Source organism: Dipodomys ordii, unplaced genomic scaffold (assembly GCF_000151885.1).
Source record: "Dipodomys ordii isolate 6190 unplaced genomic scaffold, Dord_2.0 Scaffold83, whole genome shotgun sequence".
In the NCBI taxonomy this organism is placed as follows: Eukaryota; Metazoa; Chordata; class Mammalia; order Rodentia; family Heteromyidae; genus Dipodomys; species Dipodomys ordii.
In genome coordinates, this window is record NW_012267299.1 from 281,885 (window position 1) to 302,975 (window position 21,091).

Sequence of the window (21,091 nt, forward strand, 5' to 3'; positions counted from 1 at the left end):
TCTTCAGCTCAAGGCTAGCACTCTACCACTTGAGCCACAGCGCCACTTACGGTTTTTTTCTTTTTGCTTATGTGGTGCTGAGGAATCGAACCCAGGGCCTCAGGCATGCAAGGCAAGCACTCTACCACTGGAAACCTTCCCAGCCCCTCTTCTCTTTTTTATTTACCACCTCCCCCCCTCCAGTTCCTCAGACCCAAGAGTTTTATCTCTTTTTTTCTTGTTTTCAAAGATATTCCTCCTAGTGTATCTCTTCTAATTTTTATAACATCTATATTTGTTGACTCCTCATCAGTGTTCAGATTTACTATTTCTTTTACCTTGAAAAAATAAATATTAACTGTGCACCTGAACTACCTACTTTCTATATCTTGGTTTATGATAGATTTCTTTATTCATCATGTTCTTTGTTCTCTACACCTGTGGAAATTTTATGATATGAACAGAAAAGTTCTTAAAATGTTTTGAAACTAATTTACAGCCAAGCCAGGATATTTAGTAACTTGCTGTGTTTTATACTGCCAGCTAGATTTTTAGTAACTTTTTATTATATTGAATTTTAAGTAAATGCAAAATACATTCAGTAGTACCATAATATCTCATGTACTCATCAACCAGCTGCAAGTTTTCCGTAACCAATTCTTCCTGTCCACTTTCCATCCCCAGATAACCGAATAATATATTCTAACTGATGAAACACTAAGTGTATGTCTGAAACATAATCATAATGCCATCATGCTGGAAAACAATTCTGCTAACTCCTTACTGTTTTCAAGAAGCCTTTCAGTGTTTGTCTTTATTATTAGCGTTCAATGCCAGTTTTTTGGATTTTTTGGTGTGTTTTTGTCAGTCGTGGGGCTTGAACTCTGGGCCTGGGCGCTGTCCCTCAGCTCTTCAGTTCAAGGCAAGCGTTCTACCACTTGAGTCACAGGGCCACTCCGGCTTTCTGGAGATAAGAGTCTCATGGACTTTCCTGCCCGGGCTGGCTTTGAACCACAATCCTCAGATCTCAGCCTCCTGAGTAGCTAGGATTATAGAAGTGAGCCACCAGCATCTGGCCACTGTAATTTTTTTTTTTTCCCCAGGGCTGAGGATCGAACCCAGGGCCTTACGCGCGCCTGGCATGCACCGGGCGATCGCCCTTCTGCTGGGCTAAACCCCAGCCCCCGGCTGCTGTAATTTTTATACCTTGAAATTTTGAGTTGTAATTCTGTCTGTTTTTGCAGGTGTTCAGACATCTGAAGGATAGATTATTTGAAGCTGATTAACTAAAAACAAGATAATTTTCCTGTGATGCTAATAGTTCTATGAACCTATTGGTATTTGATAAGTGATTTAATTTCTCAGAAATATTTAAGGCTGTTTGGCTAATTTATAATACTTTTGTATTTTGGAATTGTTATAATAATTGTTTTTTTTTTCCCCATAGAACATTCCTGATGTAGACGAAGAAGGCTATAGTATTAAACCAGAAGCAAATCAGAATGATATCCTTTCATTATTTTGGGTATTCTTAGAGATTGTGTTGCATATGAAAAACAGTGTTGCTGGGCACAATGACTCTTGCTTACAATTCTGGCTGCTCAAGAACCATAGATCTAAAGATTGAAGTCAAAAGTAAGCCAATACAGATAAATCCACAACACTGTTACCTCCAATTAACTCCTCCCCCCCCCCCCCAAAAAAAAAAGCCAGAACTGGGAGCATCCCACAAGGGATAGGGTGACAGCTTTGAGCAAAAAAGAAAAAATGCTGAGTATGAGGTCCTGAGTTCAAGCCTCAGTATAAGCACAAATCCAGCAAAACAAAATGCACACACAGTGTTAAAAGACTTCAGTTTTTAAATTAGTTATAATAAACCATGACTGTTCTTCATTTTATATGTTTTTGTTAATAAAAGTGGGTAGTTCATTTGGTAATTTATTTTACCCTTAAGGGTTGTATTTCTTTTTATAAGTGTGTGGAAAACTGATTAGGCATTAAGGCAATTTAAAAACTAAATTCTTTAACTGATACTCACATACCAAAGAGAATCATTTTTATTCATCTAGTGATTCTGACTCTGAAGATGAAGAACCAAAGAAGTACCGCATAGAAATTAAGCCTATGCATCCAAGTAACTCACACCACACAATGGCTTCTTTGGATGAATTGAAAGTATCCATAGGGAATATATCACTCTCCCCAGCAATATCTGTAAGTGAAAACCTGAGCAAATTTCTACTCTGTTGTAGAAGTCATTATGTATTTATTTTTACCTTATTTACTGCATCTTGTTAATTTTAAGAAAAAAGTAAGAAAGACATCATTTAATCTAAAGCATTTTTTGTGAGAAAATATTTAGTTTATTATTTTTATACACACTTTGGGTTTGGTTTTTACCTTGATTTTGAAAGTATTTTACAAAAGTGGAAAATTCACAACTATGTCTTTAAATTTTTATTTATTTATTAATTTTTTTGGTTGGTCGTGGGGCTTGAATTCTGGGCTTGGGCACAATCCCTCAGCTCTTCAGCTCAGGGCGAGCGCTCTACCATTTGAGCTACAGCGCCACTTCCGGTTTTCTGGTGGTTTATTGGAGATAGGAGTCTCACAGTCTCTCCTGCCCGGGCTGGTTTTGAACCGCGATCCTCAGATCTCAGCCTCCTGAGTAGCTAGGATTACAGGCATGAGCCACCAGCGCCCAGTGTTTCTTTAAATTTTTATACACAGCTCTCTCTCTCTCTCTCTCTCTCTCTCTCTCTCTCTCTCTCTCTCTATATATATATATATATATATATATATATATATCTCAGGCAGACTTTGTGAATTTTCAGTATTAATCTTTCCCCCATCTAATTCTAAAGTTTTACTTTTATGTTTTATAAACATTACATAAAAGGAAATTCCATTTAATTCTTTGCTTTTATTTTTTTGGTACTGGGGTTGGGAGTGAACTATTTCCTCTTTTGAGTGCTAGGTAGGTACAATGCTGCTGAGCAACACTCCAAGCCCCTTTATATTTTCCCTTTTTGTATATCATTAACATTTGCTTTTGAGGAAGAAATAAAACATATCTGTAATAAAAGTCTCGATAATATCTCTTCCTTGATAATGTCATTCTGAATTCAGAAGTATTACCTATGTGAGAAAAAGCATATCTTAGAACGTTAAGTGGGTCTGTACATTTTCTTAATTGATGAATTTAGTTTTTCTCATAATGAACAGAAGTTCTCACTTTTTTGGCTCCCTCCCCCCCTCACTCTTACTCTCTTGCTCTCTTTCCCTTCCCCTCCCTCCTTCCCTCCCTCCCTCCCTCCCTCCCTTCCTTCCTTCCTTCCTTCCTTCCTCCCCTCGCCCTCCCTTTCTCCCTCATCTTCCTCTCTCTCTCCTTCTCTTTTTCCCTCTCTCTCTCCCTCCCTCTCTCCTTTCTCTCTCTCTCTCTCTCTCTCTTTCTTTCTTTCGCAATATAGGCTTTGAATTCAGGACCTTACACTTGTTAGGCTGGCACTCTATTACTTTAGTCCTACTTTTTTTTTTGGCTGGCTGGGTTAGAAATGGAACCTCTAGGACTTTCCTGCCCAGTCTGGCTTTGAATCAGGACTCATCAGATCCCTTCCTCCCTACCTCAGTCCTTCTCTCCTCCCTTCTTTCCCTCCCTTCCTCCCCTTCCTTCCTTCCCCCCTCCCTCTCCCTCCCCCCTTCCTCTCTTTTCCTTACACACACACACACACACACATACACACAACTTTTTATTATAAAATCAACTCTGCTCACTTTCTTTTTTGGTGCCAGTCCTGGGATTTGAACTCATACCCTGGGTCATGTCCTGGAACTTTTTGCTCAAGGAGCTAGCCACAGCTCCATTTCCAACTTTTTGGTGGTTAATTGGCAATCAGAGTTTAATGGACTTTCCTGCCCCCAGCTAGCTTCAAACTGCAATGCTCTGATCTGTTATTTGAGTCGCTAGGATTACAGAAGTAAGTACCACCTCTTGGCCTGCTCTCAGCTTTGTGAGTAGCTAGGATTACAGCCACCAGGGTGTCTAGCTTTCTTACATTTTAAATTACCTAATTATATATTTTAAGTAACCTCTGCCTGTTACTTTGTAAAAAAGGTTTTTTTTCCAGATACTCACGTTTAGAATTTAATTTAAAAACTATTGTTTTCCTTCTAAAAAGATTACTTCCTCTCTTTTTCCACCCATGGTGCTGAGTATTAAACCCCAGAGCCTTGTGCTTGCTGGGCAGGTATCCTGTCACTGAGTTTACCACTATCCCAAAAAGGATTTAGGAGGGGCTGGGAAGGTGGCTCAATGGTAGAGCGCTTGCCTTGCATGCCTGAGACCCTGGGTTCGATTTTTCAGCACCACATAAGCCAGAAGTGGTGCTGTGGCTCAAGTGGTAGAGCGCTAGCCTTGAGCTGAAGAGCTGAGGGACAGCGCCCAGGCCCAGGCCCAGAGTTCAGGCTCCACGACCGGACCCCCCCCCAAAAAAAAGGATTTAGGATTATGAGGTTTGGTTGTAGCATCACTATTTGTAACTTGAGACTAACACTTAGTTACAAAGAGAGTTGATGTAAATATGAAGTAGAGAATTGTAAACCATTAAAAATTTATTGTGGGGCTGGGAAGGTGGCTCAGTGGTAGAGTGCTTGCCTTACATGCATGAGGCCCTGGGTTTGATTCCTCAGTACCACATAAGCAGAAAAAAAAAAAAACAAAACCAGAAGTGGCGCTGTGGCTCAAGTGGTAGAGCAGTAACCTTGAGCTGAAGAGCTGAGGGACAGCGCCCAGGCACAGAGTTCAGGCCCCACAACCAACCAAAAAAAAAAATTTATTGTGTAAGAGCATGACTAATTTAAAATAGATACACAGATAAATAAAATAAAATGAAAGCCTAGAGAAACACCAATATACAAAAGTGTTGAATATCTCCTCTAGGTAGTAAATTACAGATAGTTGTAGATTCTTTTTTGTGCTTCTTTTTCTTCAACTTGTTTTAAAATAAATATGCATTAATTTTATACTCAGAAAATAATCAAGAAAATTTTAATAGTTAATGTTGGATTTGAAAAGAAGTGTACTTTGGTTTGTTGTTTTATATTTAGAGCAGAGGTCAATACTGAAATTTGAACTCAGGACCTGGGTACTGTCTGCTTTTTTTGCTCAAGGCTAGTCCTCTCCCACTTGAGCTACAGCTCTGCTTCCAGCTTTTTACTGGTTTATTGTCCTGGCAGGGCTGGCTTCAAACTGTGATCCTTTGATCTCAATTCTTCTGAGTAGTTAAGATGACAGGTGTAAGCCACTTGTGCTTGAGTTTGATTGTTACACAATTTTTGTCCCTTAACAATGTCTGGCCTTTGGGCTGGGAAGGTGGCTCAGTGGTAGAGTGCTTGCCTTGCATGCATGAGGCCTTGGGTTTGATTCCTGAGCACCACATAAGCAGAAAAAGCTGGAAGTGGCGCTGTGGCTCAAGTGGTAGAGCACTAGCCTTGAGCTGAAGAGCTGAGGGACAGCACCCAGGCCCAGAGTTCAGGCCCCATGACTGACAAACAACAACAACAGTAACAACGTCTGTGTTTTAAGATGTTTATTTTAGATAGAATTCAGAAGGAGAGAGAAGCAGCAAAATAGGAAGACTAAATTCTATTCTGAACACTGTCTTTCTTTTTTTTTTTTTCCATGTACCACTAGAGACACAGTCCAGTAAGTGCAAGATTTTCTATTTTTGATATTGACTTAAAAAGCATTGTGATCATTAAACATTGGGTTTCAGAAATTTGTGTTTTATTTAGATAAAGAAGTTATAGTATCTCACTGTAGTTGTTGTTTTAATATTTTAGGAACATTTTATTGATTATTAAAGGTCCTTATATTGCTATTTCTTATAGAAATACTGAAAAGTTTCTGTTTTATGTTAATAAATTTTACAATTGATCAGATATACTAAAAGCAGCTGAAAACTAGGATTACCAGTATTAACATTTTGTGCAGTATTTCATTGCCAACTTAAGTTGTTTGCGTAATGGTACTTAGTTTTTGCATTTCTGTTTTAGGTACAGATGAATCGGAATTCCTCTAGTAAGTTTGACAGTTATGTCTCTAAAACTATCAGGCATTTTGTCTTATAGCCCTGTGTAATTGTAGAAATAATTTTTTCATCATTACCAGCCTTAGAGGATAACTGAGACTGATGAATTATGGAGATGAGGGTAAAATGGAGAAAGATGGAAAATAGTACAATAAATGGTTTGAGGCAAACACTTAACAGCTAAACCAAGCCACATAGAAGAATGTAGTACTCCTCAGGAATGTGCGATAGCACTCACATTCACTTTCTTTGTGTTCATCACCTCTTAGTTTGTATAACATGAGGTACTATCATGACTTTTGTGTAACTGATCCCATTCTCCTGTTTATCACTTACTTGTGAAACAAGACACATAACAAATGCATAGGCAGCAATACAGACATGCTCTAGGTTGCTCTAAAACTTTCATTTGAAAAAAGTGCCTACAGGATTAATCACTACCTTTAGTGAATATAATTATCACTAATAATATTCTTAAAACTTGAAATCTGCTTTTGTGATTCATCAATTAAAATTCTTTAGTAAAATTTGCAAACATGTTTTTCTCCCAAGTTTTAAAGCTACAGCTCATACTTCCTCTCTCTTGAATAGTAAGTTTATTTTAGTGAATACCATGATTGATTTAAATAATTTCTTCCCAAATCTGTTGGAAGAAATTGAGGTTCAAGGGAAAATCAGCTTAATTTTTTTCCTCTGATTACTTTTGCTTTCAGTTCCAGAATTCTGAAATTGTTTATAGGATTGGGATATGTGGGTAGTTTCTCTTTTTATTACTTTCTCAGATTATGAATCTTTTGTTTTAATTTTTTAATTAGATGAGGAGTTAACAAAATCAAAGTCATCTGCTTCATCCAATGAGTAAGTTACCTGTTTATTTTTTAAAAATAGATGTAATAGCCAGGTGATAGTTGCTCATGCCTGTAATCCTAGCTACTTAGGAGGCTGAGATTTGAGGATCACCATTTGAAGCTGGTCCAGGTAGGAAAATCTGTTAAGATTCTTATCTCCAATGAACTACCAGAAAACTGGCTCAAAGTGGGTAGACTGCTAGCCTTGAGAAGAAAAGCTCTGGGACAGTGTCCAGGCTCTGAGTTCAAACCCTACAGCTGACAAAAAAGGAAAAATTTTTTTTGATATTTTAGAGCAGTTTTAGGTTCAGAGAATGTATAAAAATTTCTCATATATTCCCCACCAGAGTTTACAGTCACTCTGAGTTGATAAGTTAAAGAGGTCCCTCTTGATGTTGTATATTGTGTAGGTTTTTATAAATGCATAATGAGAATTATGTGTCTTACGTTATAGTATCTTACAGAATATTTGTACTCTACTTATTTAGTCCTTCCTTTCTTCCAATACAGATTTTAAATAGGTTCCTTTTGTTTTTTTCTCTAGGGAACTCTCTAGCTAAGTGTTCTTAGTTGGCATATTTTCTGAACTATGAAATGGCCATGTTGGAGTGTTTAGATGTCTTAAGTTCTTTTTTAATTTAGTATTTCTTTTTCCAGTGATTAAAATATTTAAGTGAACTTTGCCTTGGTGGCCTCACTGCTTCAACTTTAAAATAAATTGTATTTCAATGTGTTTCAAAATGAGAAAGTGTTTGAATTAAGATGGCTTTAGCAGTCTTAGAAAAAAAAGTTAGAGTTATATGAGTTCCTCTTCACTTCTTTATTAGAAAGAATACTATCTTTATATTGACTTTGTTTATTTATAACCTGGGACTTGAATTCAAGACCTAGGCTTTTTGTTTTATCTTTTTGTTTGTTTGTTTGTTCAAGGCTAGCACTTTTCTCACTTAGTCGACAGCTTCACTTTTGGCTTTTTCTGGTAGTTAATTGGAGATAAAAGTCTCATGGATTTTTCTGCCATGGATTGCTGCAAACTAGGATCCTCAGATCTCAGCTTCTTTAGTAGCTAAGATTACAGGTATGAGCCACCCATAGCTAGCTAAATTGATCTTTTAACTTAAAAAGGAGTTAGCCTAGGGCTGAGAAGGGACACAGTGGCAGAGCTCTTGCCTTGCATGCATGAGGCTCTGGGTTCGATTCCTCAGCACCACATAAGAAAAAAGAAAAAAGCCAGAAGTGGCACTGTGGCTCAAATGGTAGAGCCCTAGCCTTGAACTGAAGAGCTGAGGGACAGTGCCCAAGCCCAGAGTTCAGGCCCCACGACCGGACCCCCCCCTCAAAAAAAAGGAGTTAGCCTTTATAAAAAGGCTTAGGGAAAAAGATAGTTTAAGTTTAAAATAGTTGTTTGGTGCCTTTGAAGCACTAACTGAGCATGGTTGTAGTATTTATTGGATTTAATGTTTTTAGGATAAATATGTTAGCACTTTAAACCTTTTTAAGCTTTATCAAACTTAGTAATACACTTCCATACATTCATGTTGAGATATTAGATAAACATTTTTAGATAGTTTTAACATTTTTTGGGTAGTTGTTGTGCTTTCTATTTAAAATCTCCTAAAATATTTTTAGAATAATGACTGTTTGATACATTAAAATATTTAAGCCACTTTTATATACTTATGACTTTTAAAGAGTCCTTTACCTATTTTCTCCATCTTTGAAAATAAATGTGGCTTATAAAATTTTTAATGAGTTGTGTGTTTCTTAAACTTTCTATCCAAGAGTGGGTACTAGGTGTGAGTCAGCAGAGCTGAGACTGTTTTAGAATACACTAGCTGTATGACACTAGCTCAGAGCTGAGACTGTTTTAGAATACACTAGCTGTATGACACTAGCTCATTTAGACTCTCTGCTACTTTTCAACAGCCTTCCACAATTGTCAGCATCAAGGTTGCTAACATTTATCAAGGTTGCTAACATTTGATAAGGTAGGAGGGCAATTAATCTTCACTTTCTCTTGCCAACTTCAACTGCCAGTTTATTGAGGCTGTTTATTAAATTTCTTCATGTAAACCATTGGTAGAACACACAGATTTTAAACACTGAATATTGAACTCTTTGAATTTTGTGAAATAAAAATAAGTTATTAGCCAGGCACTGGTGTTAGTTGGGGCAGGAAAGTTTGTGAGACCCTTTATCTCCTAATTAACTATCAAAAAGCTGGAACTAGAGCTGTGGTTCAAATGGTAAAGTGCTAACCCACAACCAAAAAGCCCAGGGACAGTTCCCAGGTCCTGAGTTCAAGTCCCAGGATAGGCACCAAAAAAACCATTAGATTTTATACTAATTCTTTTTTTTTTTTTTTAATGATATGGAAGAAAAGGGAACAGTGATTTACTTGCTTGGGACCCTCTTTTTGGACCATCTCTTGATTCATCTTCTTCAACTGCAATAACATCCTCATCATCAGGTAAATATATTTAATGTATATATATTAAATATATTTAAATGTATATTTAAGAAATGTAGTTCCTTTTTTTATAATTGATTTATTTACTATTTTTTGTATTGTACTTAATCAACTAAAACTTGTAACTTGTCTTCATATTATCAGATAAAATAAGTTTTTAATTTGTTTACTTATCTTATTTGTGGCTTATACAATAACAGTTTATCAAGTACCAGCTAGATGGGCAGCACTTGGGAAACTGAATGAAATATAGGAGGATTTAAATGAGTTAAAGCCAGCCTAGGCTACATTGTGAGAGTTTGTTTAAAAAACACAACAATAAAACAAAATTTTTAAATAGCCAAAATGTCCAAAACTGATATATTTATTTGTAGCCATCACTACATATCCTTAAGCAAATAATATTTCTAATTACATATAATTTAGATGCTATAGATATCTATTGCTATAACCAATTCTTTCTTGATGGACATTCAAATTGCATCTGATCTTTTAGTAGTATATATTAGTGTAAATAACTGCATATTCTATATTATCCTTATTGTAGTCAATATATAAAATACATAGGTACACATACTCCCCTTGATACCACCAAACTGCTTTCCAGAAAGATTTTTAACAGTTCCTAAGCAAGATATTAACTAGTTTCATGAATGTTGTTTAGTTGTTGTTTTGATGAGAGTATGTTGTTTCTCTTCAAAATGTAAAAATCTCATTAGCCTAAAATTAAAGCAAGCATCAAAAATTTACTTAAGTAAAACCTCTGTTTGTTCAAAATAAGAAAGTAGACTTTGCTCCCCCTTTTCTTAATTGCTTATGCAGTGTTCAAATATTTGCTATACAGAATTTGATGTTAAAGAAGTGCTAAAATCATGGAAATAGAACTTCAGTCTATTGCCTTTATGTTGTATCACTCTACTAGGAGCTTCTCTGTTTAATACGTTAACATATTGGATGAAGTCTTTTTTATTGTCTCTATGTCACAGGTGAAGAAAGGAAAGCTCAGAGAAACAGCTTCTTCAAGATTATCTAGTTAGGAAATAAACGATGGAGATAAGATTCAACCTAGATTTTACTAATTCTAAAGTCATTCTTCTATTTCATTCTGACAATTGAAGAAAAATTAAACCATGTTGAAATGTTTTAGTATCACTCATGAAATAGTTATTAGGATATGAAATTGAATTGTTTAGAGAATAAAACTTGTGAATGTATGCATGTGTGTGTGCATATGCGTGCACGCACATGTGCCAGTACCAAGGCTTGAACTCAGGCCTTATGTTCTCATTTGGCTTCTTCACATATAGCTAGTGCCCTACCATTTGAGCCATACCTCCAATTTTGGCTTTTTTGTTAATTGAAGATTAGAGTCTCACTGCTTTTTCTGCCCAGATCTTTAGATTTCAGCTTTTTGAGTAGCTAGGATTATAGAAGTAACCATTAGGTGCCCTGATGAGAGTAAATATTAAAATACCACAAATGGCTTATTGGAAATCTTAATCCTAAAAATTATTTGGAATTTTAAAGGGAAAGTAATCTATACTTAATAAAACAGCAAGAAAACAATCAATTGGACATATTCTGTAGTGGCCTGGTAGCCTTTCGTGTGTGTGTGTGTGTGTGTGTGTGTGTGTGTGTGTGTGTGTGTGTGTGTGTCAATTGCACATATTCTGTAGTGTCCTCGTAGGCTTTCGTGTGTGTGTGTGTGTGTGTGGTGTGTGTGTGTGTGTGTGTGTTGGTGGGGGGGGGGGGAGGACAGCCGGACTAAGGCTTGAACTAAGGGCCTCATGCTCTTGCTTAGCTCTTTTTCAAGGCTTATGTTCTATCACTTGATCCACACCACCACTTCTACATTTTTTTTTTTTTTTAATTGGAGGTCCAAGTCTCTCATAGTTGTCTGTCCAGGCTGGCTTTGAACCTCAATCCTCAGATCTCAGCCACCTGAAAAGACTTTTTTGTTTAATACAAATGTCAGAAAGGGGGCTGGGAAGGTGGCTCAGTGGTAGAGCGCTTGCCTTACGTGCCTGAGGCCCTGGGTTTGATTCCTCAGCACCACATAAGCAAAAGAAAAAAGCCAGAAGTGGCGCTGTGGCTCAAGTGGTAGAGCACTAGCCTTGAGCTGAAGAGCTGAGGGACAGCGCCCAGGCCCAGAGTTCAGGTCCCATGACCGGACCCAAAAAAACAAACAACAACAACAAAAATGTCAGAAAGGAATTTTGCATTTAGAATGAAGAGTGTTATTCAGTCTTTTTAACTTTTAACACCTTTTATGAATGTTTATTAAAATATTTACTAAAAATTCACAAATTTGAATTAAAAAGGCCTTAGTTATATAGGAATTTCTTTCCAATCCTTTCCATTCTTTCCAGTTATTTTCTCTAGTAGAATTCCTTTCTTTACAAAAAATGTTCTCCCTCTTCGTTCTGGTCTAAAGAATCTCTCACCCAACATAAAAATAAAAAACAAAAGAATCACCCATATCAACTTCTCTCTCAGTAGAAAAGAATCCATTTTATCCTTTGAAGCTTATCATCAAGAAAATGATAAAACATTTATAAACATTTTTTTTTTTTTTGGTCGGTCATGGGGCTTGAACTCTGGGTCTGAGCACTGCCCCTCAGCTCTTCAGCTCAAGGCGAGCTTTCTATCACTTGAGCTACAGTGCCACTTCCGGTTTTCTGGTGGATTATTGGAGATAAGAGTTTCACGTACTTTCTTGCCTGGGCTGGCTTTGAACCACAATCCTCAGATCTCAGCCTCCTGAGTAGCTAGGATTACAGGCATGAGCCACCGGTGCCCAGCTCATTTATAAACATTTTTTGCTGTTTTAAAATTTATTTTAGTGTTTGTTTTATGTCGATTCTGGAGCTTGAATTCCTGGAGCTTGAATTCCGGCTTGAGTGAGTCCTCAGCTTCTTTGCTCAAGGCTAGCATTCTATCACTTGAGCCACAGTTTTACTCAAGGCTTTTTCCTGAGTAGTTTATTGGAGATAAGAGTCTAATGGACTTTCCTGCCCAGGCTGGCTTCAAACCATGACCCTCAGGTCTCAACCTCCTGAATAGCCAGGATTACAGGAATGAGCCACCAGTCCCCAGCTTTTAGTGTGTGTTTTTAAGCCTTCAGATAAAACATGACAAATTATGCAATAAATAATTCTTACAAAATTAATGGTACTCAAAAGAGAATTATACTGTTATGTTATAATTATTATTAGTCTTCACTTGAACAGAAGATAATTATTGGTCAAGTTGATCAATAACATTATTGTACATTTTACAAACTGGCCTTCAGGAAAATTATGAAATAAGCATTTTATTCCAACATGTTTTTGCGACATACTTCTTCTCCATCTTAACATCCTCTTACTCACGTTCCCACTTGAACATTTTAGCAAAGTGTAGGTATGACATTATCCCCTTCTCTCCTTTGTCTCCTTCAGAATCTTAATTCAGTCAGTTGATCATTAAAAAGAATGCTTAGATTTACCCAAAAGATTATATACCAGGATACAGTAAATCTATCAGCATAACCATGTTTATTATTGCAGCACTGTTCACCATACCTAAGGTAGGAAATCAACCCAGATGCCCCTTAATGACAAATGGATCAAGAAAATGTGATATATTTACATTATGGAATTTTATTCACCCATTAGAAAGAATGATAGATATTGTACCATTTGTAAAGAAATGGAAAGACCTGGAAAAATTATGTTAAATGTAGTAAGGCCCAAAGAGACAAAGTCTGAATGTTTTCCCTTATGTAAAAGTTCAGTTTATAAATCTGTAAGTGAATACATTGGGTAGTATGCAAGTATAAACAAATGTATTAACTAGAATATGGTATATTCAAAGGAGATCTCAAATCATTGTAATTCCTTATAAATGGAGCAAATTTCAATAAAATAAAACTCCAGGAAGCAGGTACTTGAAAAGAGTGGGTGTGATCAAGAGGAAAAAGGTAAATGGATGAAGAGAAGAGGCAGAAAATGTACATAAGAATCCAATCTAGCCTGGCGCCGGTGGCTCATGCCTGTAATCCTAGCTACTCTGAAGGCTGAGATTTGAGGGTGACCGTTCAAAGCCAGCTGGAGCAGGAAAGTCCGAGAGACTCTTATCTCCAATAGACCACTCAGAAAACGGGAAGTGGCACTGTGGCTCAAGTGGTAGAGCGCTAGCCCTGAGCTGAAGAGCTGAAGGGCAGCATTCGGGCCCAGAGTTCAAGCCCCATGACTGACAAAAAAAAAGAGAGAATCCAACCTATATCCTACAAAATTATGGAGTGTGAGGAAAAGGAGGGGGGTAAGGGAGAGATGGGTGAAAACGTTGAAAGGGAAGATAAATTGTATGCTTCATTAAATGGCAGTTCCTTTGTATATTAATTAAAGATAATAATAAAAAGTGCTCAGAGCTTGACTGAGAAGTATTTTCAGTGGTACTTTGTACTATGTGGACTATAAGGAAGCATTTATATTTAATTCTGTGTATATACCAGCATTCATGTACTAGTGACTCATACTTACACTTTGTTAATTGAGCCTTGTAGATTATTTTCTCTGTTCAGGAATTAAGCTCTATGGCTCTACAAAAACCCCTCTAGAATTACCTTTAAAAAATTAGATTAGGAGGATGACAATTAGAATGGTGAACAAATTCAATAATATTATCCAGTATATACTATGTGGAAAATGACCAGTGTAACTTGTGGGCAGGGATGAGAGAGGGAAACTGGGGGAAAGTGAAGGGAGAGGTAACTGTCAAAAAAATAAATGTACACATACACATGCACATGCACGCACACACACATGCACACAGGAAAATGAGTTAGAGTAGGCCCCAGTGGCTCATGCCTATAACCCTAGCTACTCAGCAGACAAAAATAAAAGCCAGCCTGGGACGGTCCTTGGACTTCATCTCCAAACTAACCTTCAAAGAAAAATATGGCTAACGTGGTAGAGGAAGCAAGTGGAACAAGTAAGAACCCCAGAGTTAATAACCCTGGTACCAGCCAAAAGTAATACTCATTTTAATAGTAACTCTATTGCCTGTGATAGTTTATCAGTAGTCAGGAACTTTGTGGAATACCACATGTACAAAGTTCTCTCACTTTGCTACTTTGTTAAATCTTTTTTACACTTCAATACTGACTGCTAAAGTTACTTTGCTGCTTTCAAAGAAGGAATCCTGATTTTATATAATTTGGGATTTCATTTTCTCATACATTTTAAACGTCTTTTGCTCACAGTTGTTTTTCTCAGTGGTAGAGAACTTGCCTAGAACGCATGAGCCCATTCTCTTCTTGTTCCAAGTATTAGTGATTTTTTTCTCATTTCTAGTAATTAAAATAAAATTAAGCTGGAACAAGGGAACTATTTGTCTATAGATGCTTCTAGTTTTATAGTTGTTTTCATATTACTCAATTGATCTTCATAGACCAGACTAGCAATATCACGTCCTCTCTCACTGATATGCCTGATGGGTGATAATTGAAACCTTGCTTGAAAGTAGGTCAGATTCTGGCTCTAGAAAACACATGGGAGACTTCCCCCTAACTGTTTTGTACTACATTAACAATACTACCAAAGAGTAAAAGTTTCTTTTTACTTGATGATCACAAATTCAGTTGGCTTCCTTTATTGATAAACTTGCAGCAATTTATAACTCTAGTGCCACTCAAAAATGTATTCCAAGAATACAGTATTCCAAAAACACTCTTGGGTTCCTTGGGTAGGATGCCTTCCAGCATCTACATCTCCAAGGATCAGTATGGCTATTGCCACAATATTAAATATCCCGAAAAAATAATTGACAGAAGAAAATAACAGTGTTACTTATTCTACATCATTATCATTGCTTCTAGATTCTAAATTTGTTTCTGCCTTTGTTCATATGAAAAATGGTATGACAAACATAGTGGATGCTGGTGGCTCACACCTGCAGTCCTAGCTACTCAGAAGGCTGAGATCTGAGGACTGCAACTCAAAGTCAGCCTGGGCAGGAAAAGTCTGTGAAACTCTTTATTTCCAGTTAACCACCAGAAACTGGAAGTGGAGTTGTGGCTCCAAGTGGTAGAGCGCTAGCCTTGAGCAAATGAGCTCAAGCACAGTGCCCAGGCCCTGAGTTCAAGCCCATAAAGGACCAAAGCACAGAGACAAAAAAAAAATGCCTGTTCCCCTTAGATGTTTATCTGACAGCAAATGTAGCTTGGCATTTATCACCTATGTTTTTGTACTATTTAGATCACTTTCTAGTCTTAAAACACTACATCTTATAGACATTTGTAGCAGTGAGCTCTCCCACCAGTAAAAAAAAAAAAAAAAAAAACAACTAGTAGTACATTTAAACACAACTGTTTACATTTTAAAATTAACTGTAAACATAATACATATAGACAGTTGTTGGGCTGGGAACATGGCTCAAGGGGTAAAGGGCCTACCTAGTAAGCAAAAGGGCCAAAGTTCAGTTCAAACTCCAGTACTATCCCTAAAAAGAATATAAACAGTTACACAAAATTTCTCTAAAAACTGTGTCTAATTGACATATATAATATTCATTTATTAGCTTTCCTGCAAAGAAAATTCTCATTGTAGGGCTGGGAAGGTGGCTCAGTGGTAGAGCACTTGCCTTACATGCATGAGGCCCTGGGTTCGATTCCTCAGCACCACATAAGCAAAAAGCCAGAAGTGGTGCTGTGGTTCAAGTGGTAGAGCGCTAGCCTTGAGCTGAAGAGCTGAGGGACAGTGCCCAGGCCGAGTTCAGGCCCCACAACCGGACCCCCCCCCCCCACCTGCCACCACAAAAAAAAAGAAAAGAAAATTCTCATTGTTTGAAGGATCTAAACTTCACCCTCTCCAGGCCTAGTTTGAGTCCACCTATTAAATGCTGTTTGGAAGCCTGGTGACTCATTTCTGTAATCCTTACTACTCAAGAGGCTGAGATCTGAGGAACAAGGTTCAAAGCCAGACTTGGACATACAAACCTGAGGAACTCTTATCTAACCTGCAAAAAGCTAGCAATGGAAGTGTGGCCAAAGAGCTACGGTGCTAGACTTGAGAGAAAAAGCTAAGTAATGGGTGGATAGACAGACAGACAGATAGATAGATGATAAATACTACTTGGAGGCTTCCTATATACAGTAATGAAGCTTTAAGTGTTAAAACTCTTACACAAGGTTGAAATAATGATTTCATTGATAATGAGCATGTCTTTAAAGTAGATACCGTACCACAAGGAAGTGCTCAGGTTGATGGACATTTCTTCTAGTATACACCTTATAAAGTGTGAGGGCAACATGAAAGGTCAGTGCTACCTGAAAGAAAGAAGTAGCCTTAGAATCTAAGCTTGATGTGATAGTGATACACACGAAATGTGTATTACACTTCCTCTGATAACACTTTCTAATGATAGCTCAACTTCCACATGTTTATTTTCTAAAATATGATGACCTTTTAGGTCTCTTCTTCCCTAATAAAGGGAAGGCCCTTTATAGTTCATTCTTCCATTGGTGGCCAGAGGCCTTCAGATTTCTCTTTTTTTTTCCTTCCTTCCTTCCTTCCTTCCTTCCTTCCTTCCTTCCTTCCTTCCTTCCTTCCTTCCTTCCTTCCTTCTCCTTTCTTTTCCTTCTTTCTTTCGTTGCCAGTCCTAGGTCTTGAACTCAGGGCCTGGGCACTATCCCTGAGCTGCTTTTTTGCTCAAGACTAGTACTCTACCACTTTAGCCACAGTGCCACTTATGGCTTTTTCTGTTTATGTGGTACAGGGGAATCGAACCCAGGGCTTCATACATGCTAGGCAAACACTCTTCCACTGAGGCACATTTCCAGTCCCCAGATTTCTTTTTATTCCCTCATATGTATACTTTAGCCTGTTTAGTTATACTTTACCCATTTAATTATTTTTAATTTTTCATGTCTGTAAATGTGGAGGACTTGCTGAGGGTATTTTCCCCACATGTTATGTTTTTCATCTCTGAATCACAGCCATATTTTAGAATAGACCTAGTGTTTTTGAAAATTGTTTTAATTGGGGCTGGGAAGGTGGCTCAGTGGTAGAGTGTTTACCTTGCCTGCATGAGGCCCTGGGTTTGATTCCTCAGCACCACATAAGCAGAAAAGGCCAGAAATGGCTCTGTGGCTCAAGTGGTAGAATGCTAGCCTTGAGCAAAAAGAAGCATTAGGGACAGTGCTCAGTCCCTATGACTGACAAAAAGAAAAGAAAATTGTTTTAATGTATTTAATAAGATAATCTAAGCATGTTTGCTTCTATTCCTCATTCCTGCTTTGATTATATAATAAATTTATGAATTTTGATGATGGACACCTCAATTTCACTCAGTGGGTTTTTAGGTGTTAAGAATATTGATAGTTCTAGAGAAAGAATGATGCAAAACAAGACACTGGTTAAGAAGCATTGTACACACAAATGGACACATTAAATTGAAACCCCTTAGTACAACTACTTAAATATAATTAAAGCAATAAAAACAGCCCCCAAAAGAAATTAGAAATATTGATTCCTAACCTGCAAAATTTGTAAATGGCATTGAAAAAATATGAAGACTTAATTTATTTCAGGAAAGTAAAATGTTATTGTGAACTCTTAGAAAATTTATACTGATTTGGGGAAATATTTTCAGCAAATTAATAGAATATTTTTGATTACTCCTAAAAGTACAGTGTAGTCAAATGAACAAAGTTTAGTGAAGTTAGGGGTTTGATTCAGAGCTCACAGCTGTAAAAGTTTGGTCGGTCTGTAAAGAAGATGAGACATTTCACCCTAAATTGGCTTAGTCTTACCAGCCAACTTATTAGATTTAATTTTTACATGTATAAATAGGAATAAAATTTGTCAGTTTTGTTGAAAAGTGTGATTTTTTTAATCCAGATTATCATTGATAGCTTCAAAAACATATTTGACGAATGGGTTCAATCAAACAAACACAATTACATTTTAAAACCCCTGGAAAATGAGCTTTTAATCCTAACGGTTCCTCTATAATAGAATGTCTTTATGCAAGGATTACTGCATTCTAATGATTTTCTTCTAATTCTCTTTTTCCTACCAGCCAGACCCACAACTCCTCTTTCTATTGGCACCCTTGTCCCACCTCCAAGGCCTGCTTCCAGACCAAAACTTACATCAGGCAAACTCAGTGGGATTAACGAAATAGTATGTACTTGTTTTCATTTTTTGAATTATGTAACTGTTTCGATTTAAATGTCAATATTTTTCTTATACAGTTAAGTGCTTGACGTTTTCTGCTCTAGTCCTTAAAGAATAGAAAATTTCGCCAGGCGCCAGGGGCTCATGCCTGTAATCCTAGATACTCAGAAGGCTGAGATCTGAGGATCACAGTTCAAAGCCAGCCTGAGCAGGAAAGTCCGTGAGACTCTTATCTCCAATTAGCCACCAGAAAACCTGAAGTGGTGCTGTGGCTCAAGTGGTAGAGTGCTTGCCTCCAGTCAAAGAGCTGAGGGACAGCTCCCAGACCCAGAGTTCAAGCCTCACGATCAACAAAAAAAGAAAAGAAAATTTCCCAAACCAGTATTTTTTTGTTTGTTTGTTTGTTTTTTTGATGGGTCGTGAGGCTTGAACTCTGGGCCTGGGCGCTGTCTGTGAGCTTTTCTGTTCAAGGCTAGCACTCTACCACTAGAGCCACAGATCCACTTCCAATTTTCTGAGTGGTTTATTGGAAGTAAGAGTCTCAACGTGGTCCTCAGATCTCAGCCTCCTGAGTAGCTAGGATTATAGGCATGAGCCACCATGCCCCCAGCCCAAACCAGTATTATTATTACCTCTGTCCAAGAGGAGATTCCTGAGAATATCAACACATTACAAAAGCACCATTCAGTGCCCATTGTCCTCACATTTTGTTCTGCCTAAAATTAGATATTGAGGAAGAAATGTTGATATGTCCCTAAGCTTTAGAGGTATACTGCCAGGAGGGTCCTGGAGGACATTTAGTCTAGCTTTTTTATGCATAGGAGAGTTGAGTTCAAATCAGTTAACTGATATACTATAGTTTATATGGAATGGGAACAAACTGGTCTTCAAAAATCATCAAAATTAGGCTCTTCTAAACCAACCTTCTTGCCATGATCTGTTTTGCTTTTTTTCATCTCAACATTAATTGCTAGTTTAATTGCCACAATTAAATTTCTAAAAGTTTTAACTTACGATTTTCTTCATATTACATCTCCATTGGTACTGTGGATGCCTACTGTAATCCATAAATCACTAACCTGCCTCACCAGAGTAACTGCCTAATATTTAAATGTATGTGCTGGTGGAGATTGAAACTAGGGCTTTGTACATTCCCTCTTCCATGGAGGTACATTATGTCCTTTTGTATGTCCGTGTTTTCTTATTGTGCACTTGGTTTGAAGTACTCCTCAGTGTTTTTTGTAGTACACTAAACTAAACTCTTTTAGATCCAGCTAAATGTGAACGTGTATGTAGAGCACTTTGGACATTGTTTCTCCAGCAGATTAAACTAATTCTCTTGCTTACTCCCATATTCTTTGCTTCTATTTCTGTTAGTGCATACTTCAAATTGTATAGACTCTGTCTGTGTTCCCCTCACTTGACTGGCTTAGCTAATTTCATCAGTATTTTACAAAATGCCTATCACATGGTACATAGTTAGGAAATGGTCAGTGAATAGAGCACCATACGTGTTCCATGAAGTGATGACTTACATCACTATTTCACTGAACTGACTTACTGGTATAGGAGAGTGGAATGAAAGACCACATACAAACTGCCAAGGAGATGACTGTTGTAAGAATTACTACATCTTGGTTTTCTTTTCTTTTTTTTGGGGGGGGGGTCCAGTCTTGGGGCCTGAACTCCGGGCCTGGGCGCTGTCCCTCAGCTCTTCAGCTCAAGGATAGCGCTCTACAACTTGAGCCACAGCGCCACTTCTGGCTTTTTTTTCCACTTATGTGGTGCTGAGGAATCGAACCCAGGGCCTCAAGCATGCAAGGCAAGCATTCTACCAATGAGCCACTTTCCCAGCCCTTTCTTTTCTTTTTTTAAAATATGGAACACTACGAATTTGCATGTCCATCCTTACACAGGGGCCATGCTAATCTTCTCTGTATTGTTCCAATTTTAGTATGTATGCTGCTGAAGTGAGCACTTGGTTTTCATTCCCTGATTACAAAAGAAATGCATGAACAAGTTATAAAATACAGAAAGTAGAAAACACAGAAAATTAAAAATTCCCTCTATATTTTACCACCTAAAGAAAACCAGTGTTAACACTTTTGTTCTTTTCTTTTCTTTTGTGAGTTTCAACTGAGGACCTTGTGCTTGCTAGACAGGTGCTCTACTAGTTGAGCCATGGCTCCAGCCCTATTTGTTGTTTTCCTGTGCATAAGAATTTGTTCCAAGGCAATGAAGCATAGTTGTTACAAGTACAGCCTTATTTCCCACATACTAGTGGATCAGCATTAGGCAAGGTATTTATTATGAAGCCTGGTTTCCTGTAGGTAGTGTGGGTGTAATGATACTTCATCACCATAACACTTAAACACTTTCATGTGTATTAAACACTATGACTTTGTTGAGTGTAGGTAATTGCTCAAAAATTTATTACTAAGTATATCAGTAAATACTCATACTTTACATATTTCTACTTTTCAGCTGAAAATATTTGGAAAATGTCTTTCTATATCATGAATTATTCCATGGTTTACAAACTTA

At 37.4% G+C, this 21,091-nt stretch overlaps 1 protein-coding gene across 1 annotated transcript in view; it reads left to right on the plus strand.

The window, feature by feature from the left end:
- The window catches only part of Fcho2 (FCH domain only 2), a 133,538-nt gene that overhangs the window by 90,055 nt on the left and 22,392 nt on the right, over positions 1-21,091 (plus strand). Inside the window, exons 12-18 of the mRNA XM_013025285.1 lie at positions 1,427-1,484; positions 2,018-2,193; positions 5,672-5,683; positions 6,034-6,058; positions 6,884-6,926; positions 9,295-9,386; positions 18,450-18,553. Of these exons, the coding sequence (XP_012880739.1) occupies positions 1,427-1,484; positions 2,018-2,193; positions 5,672-5,683; positions 6,034-6,058; positions 6,884-6,926; positions 9,295-9,386; positions 18,450-18,553 (510 nt within the window). The remainder of the gene's footprint in view (positions 1-1,426; positions 1,485-2,017; positions 2,194-5,671; positions 5,684-6,033; positions 6,059-6,883; positions 6,927-9,294; positions 9,387-18,449; positions 18,554-21,091) is intronic.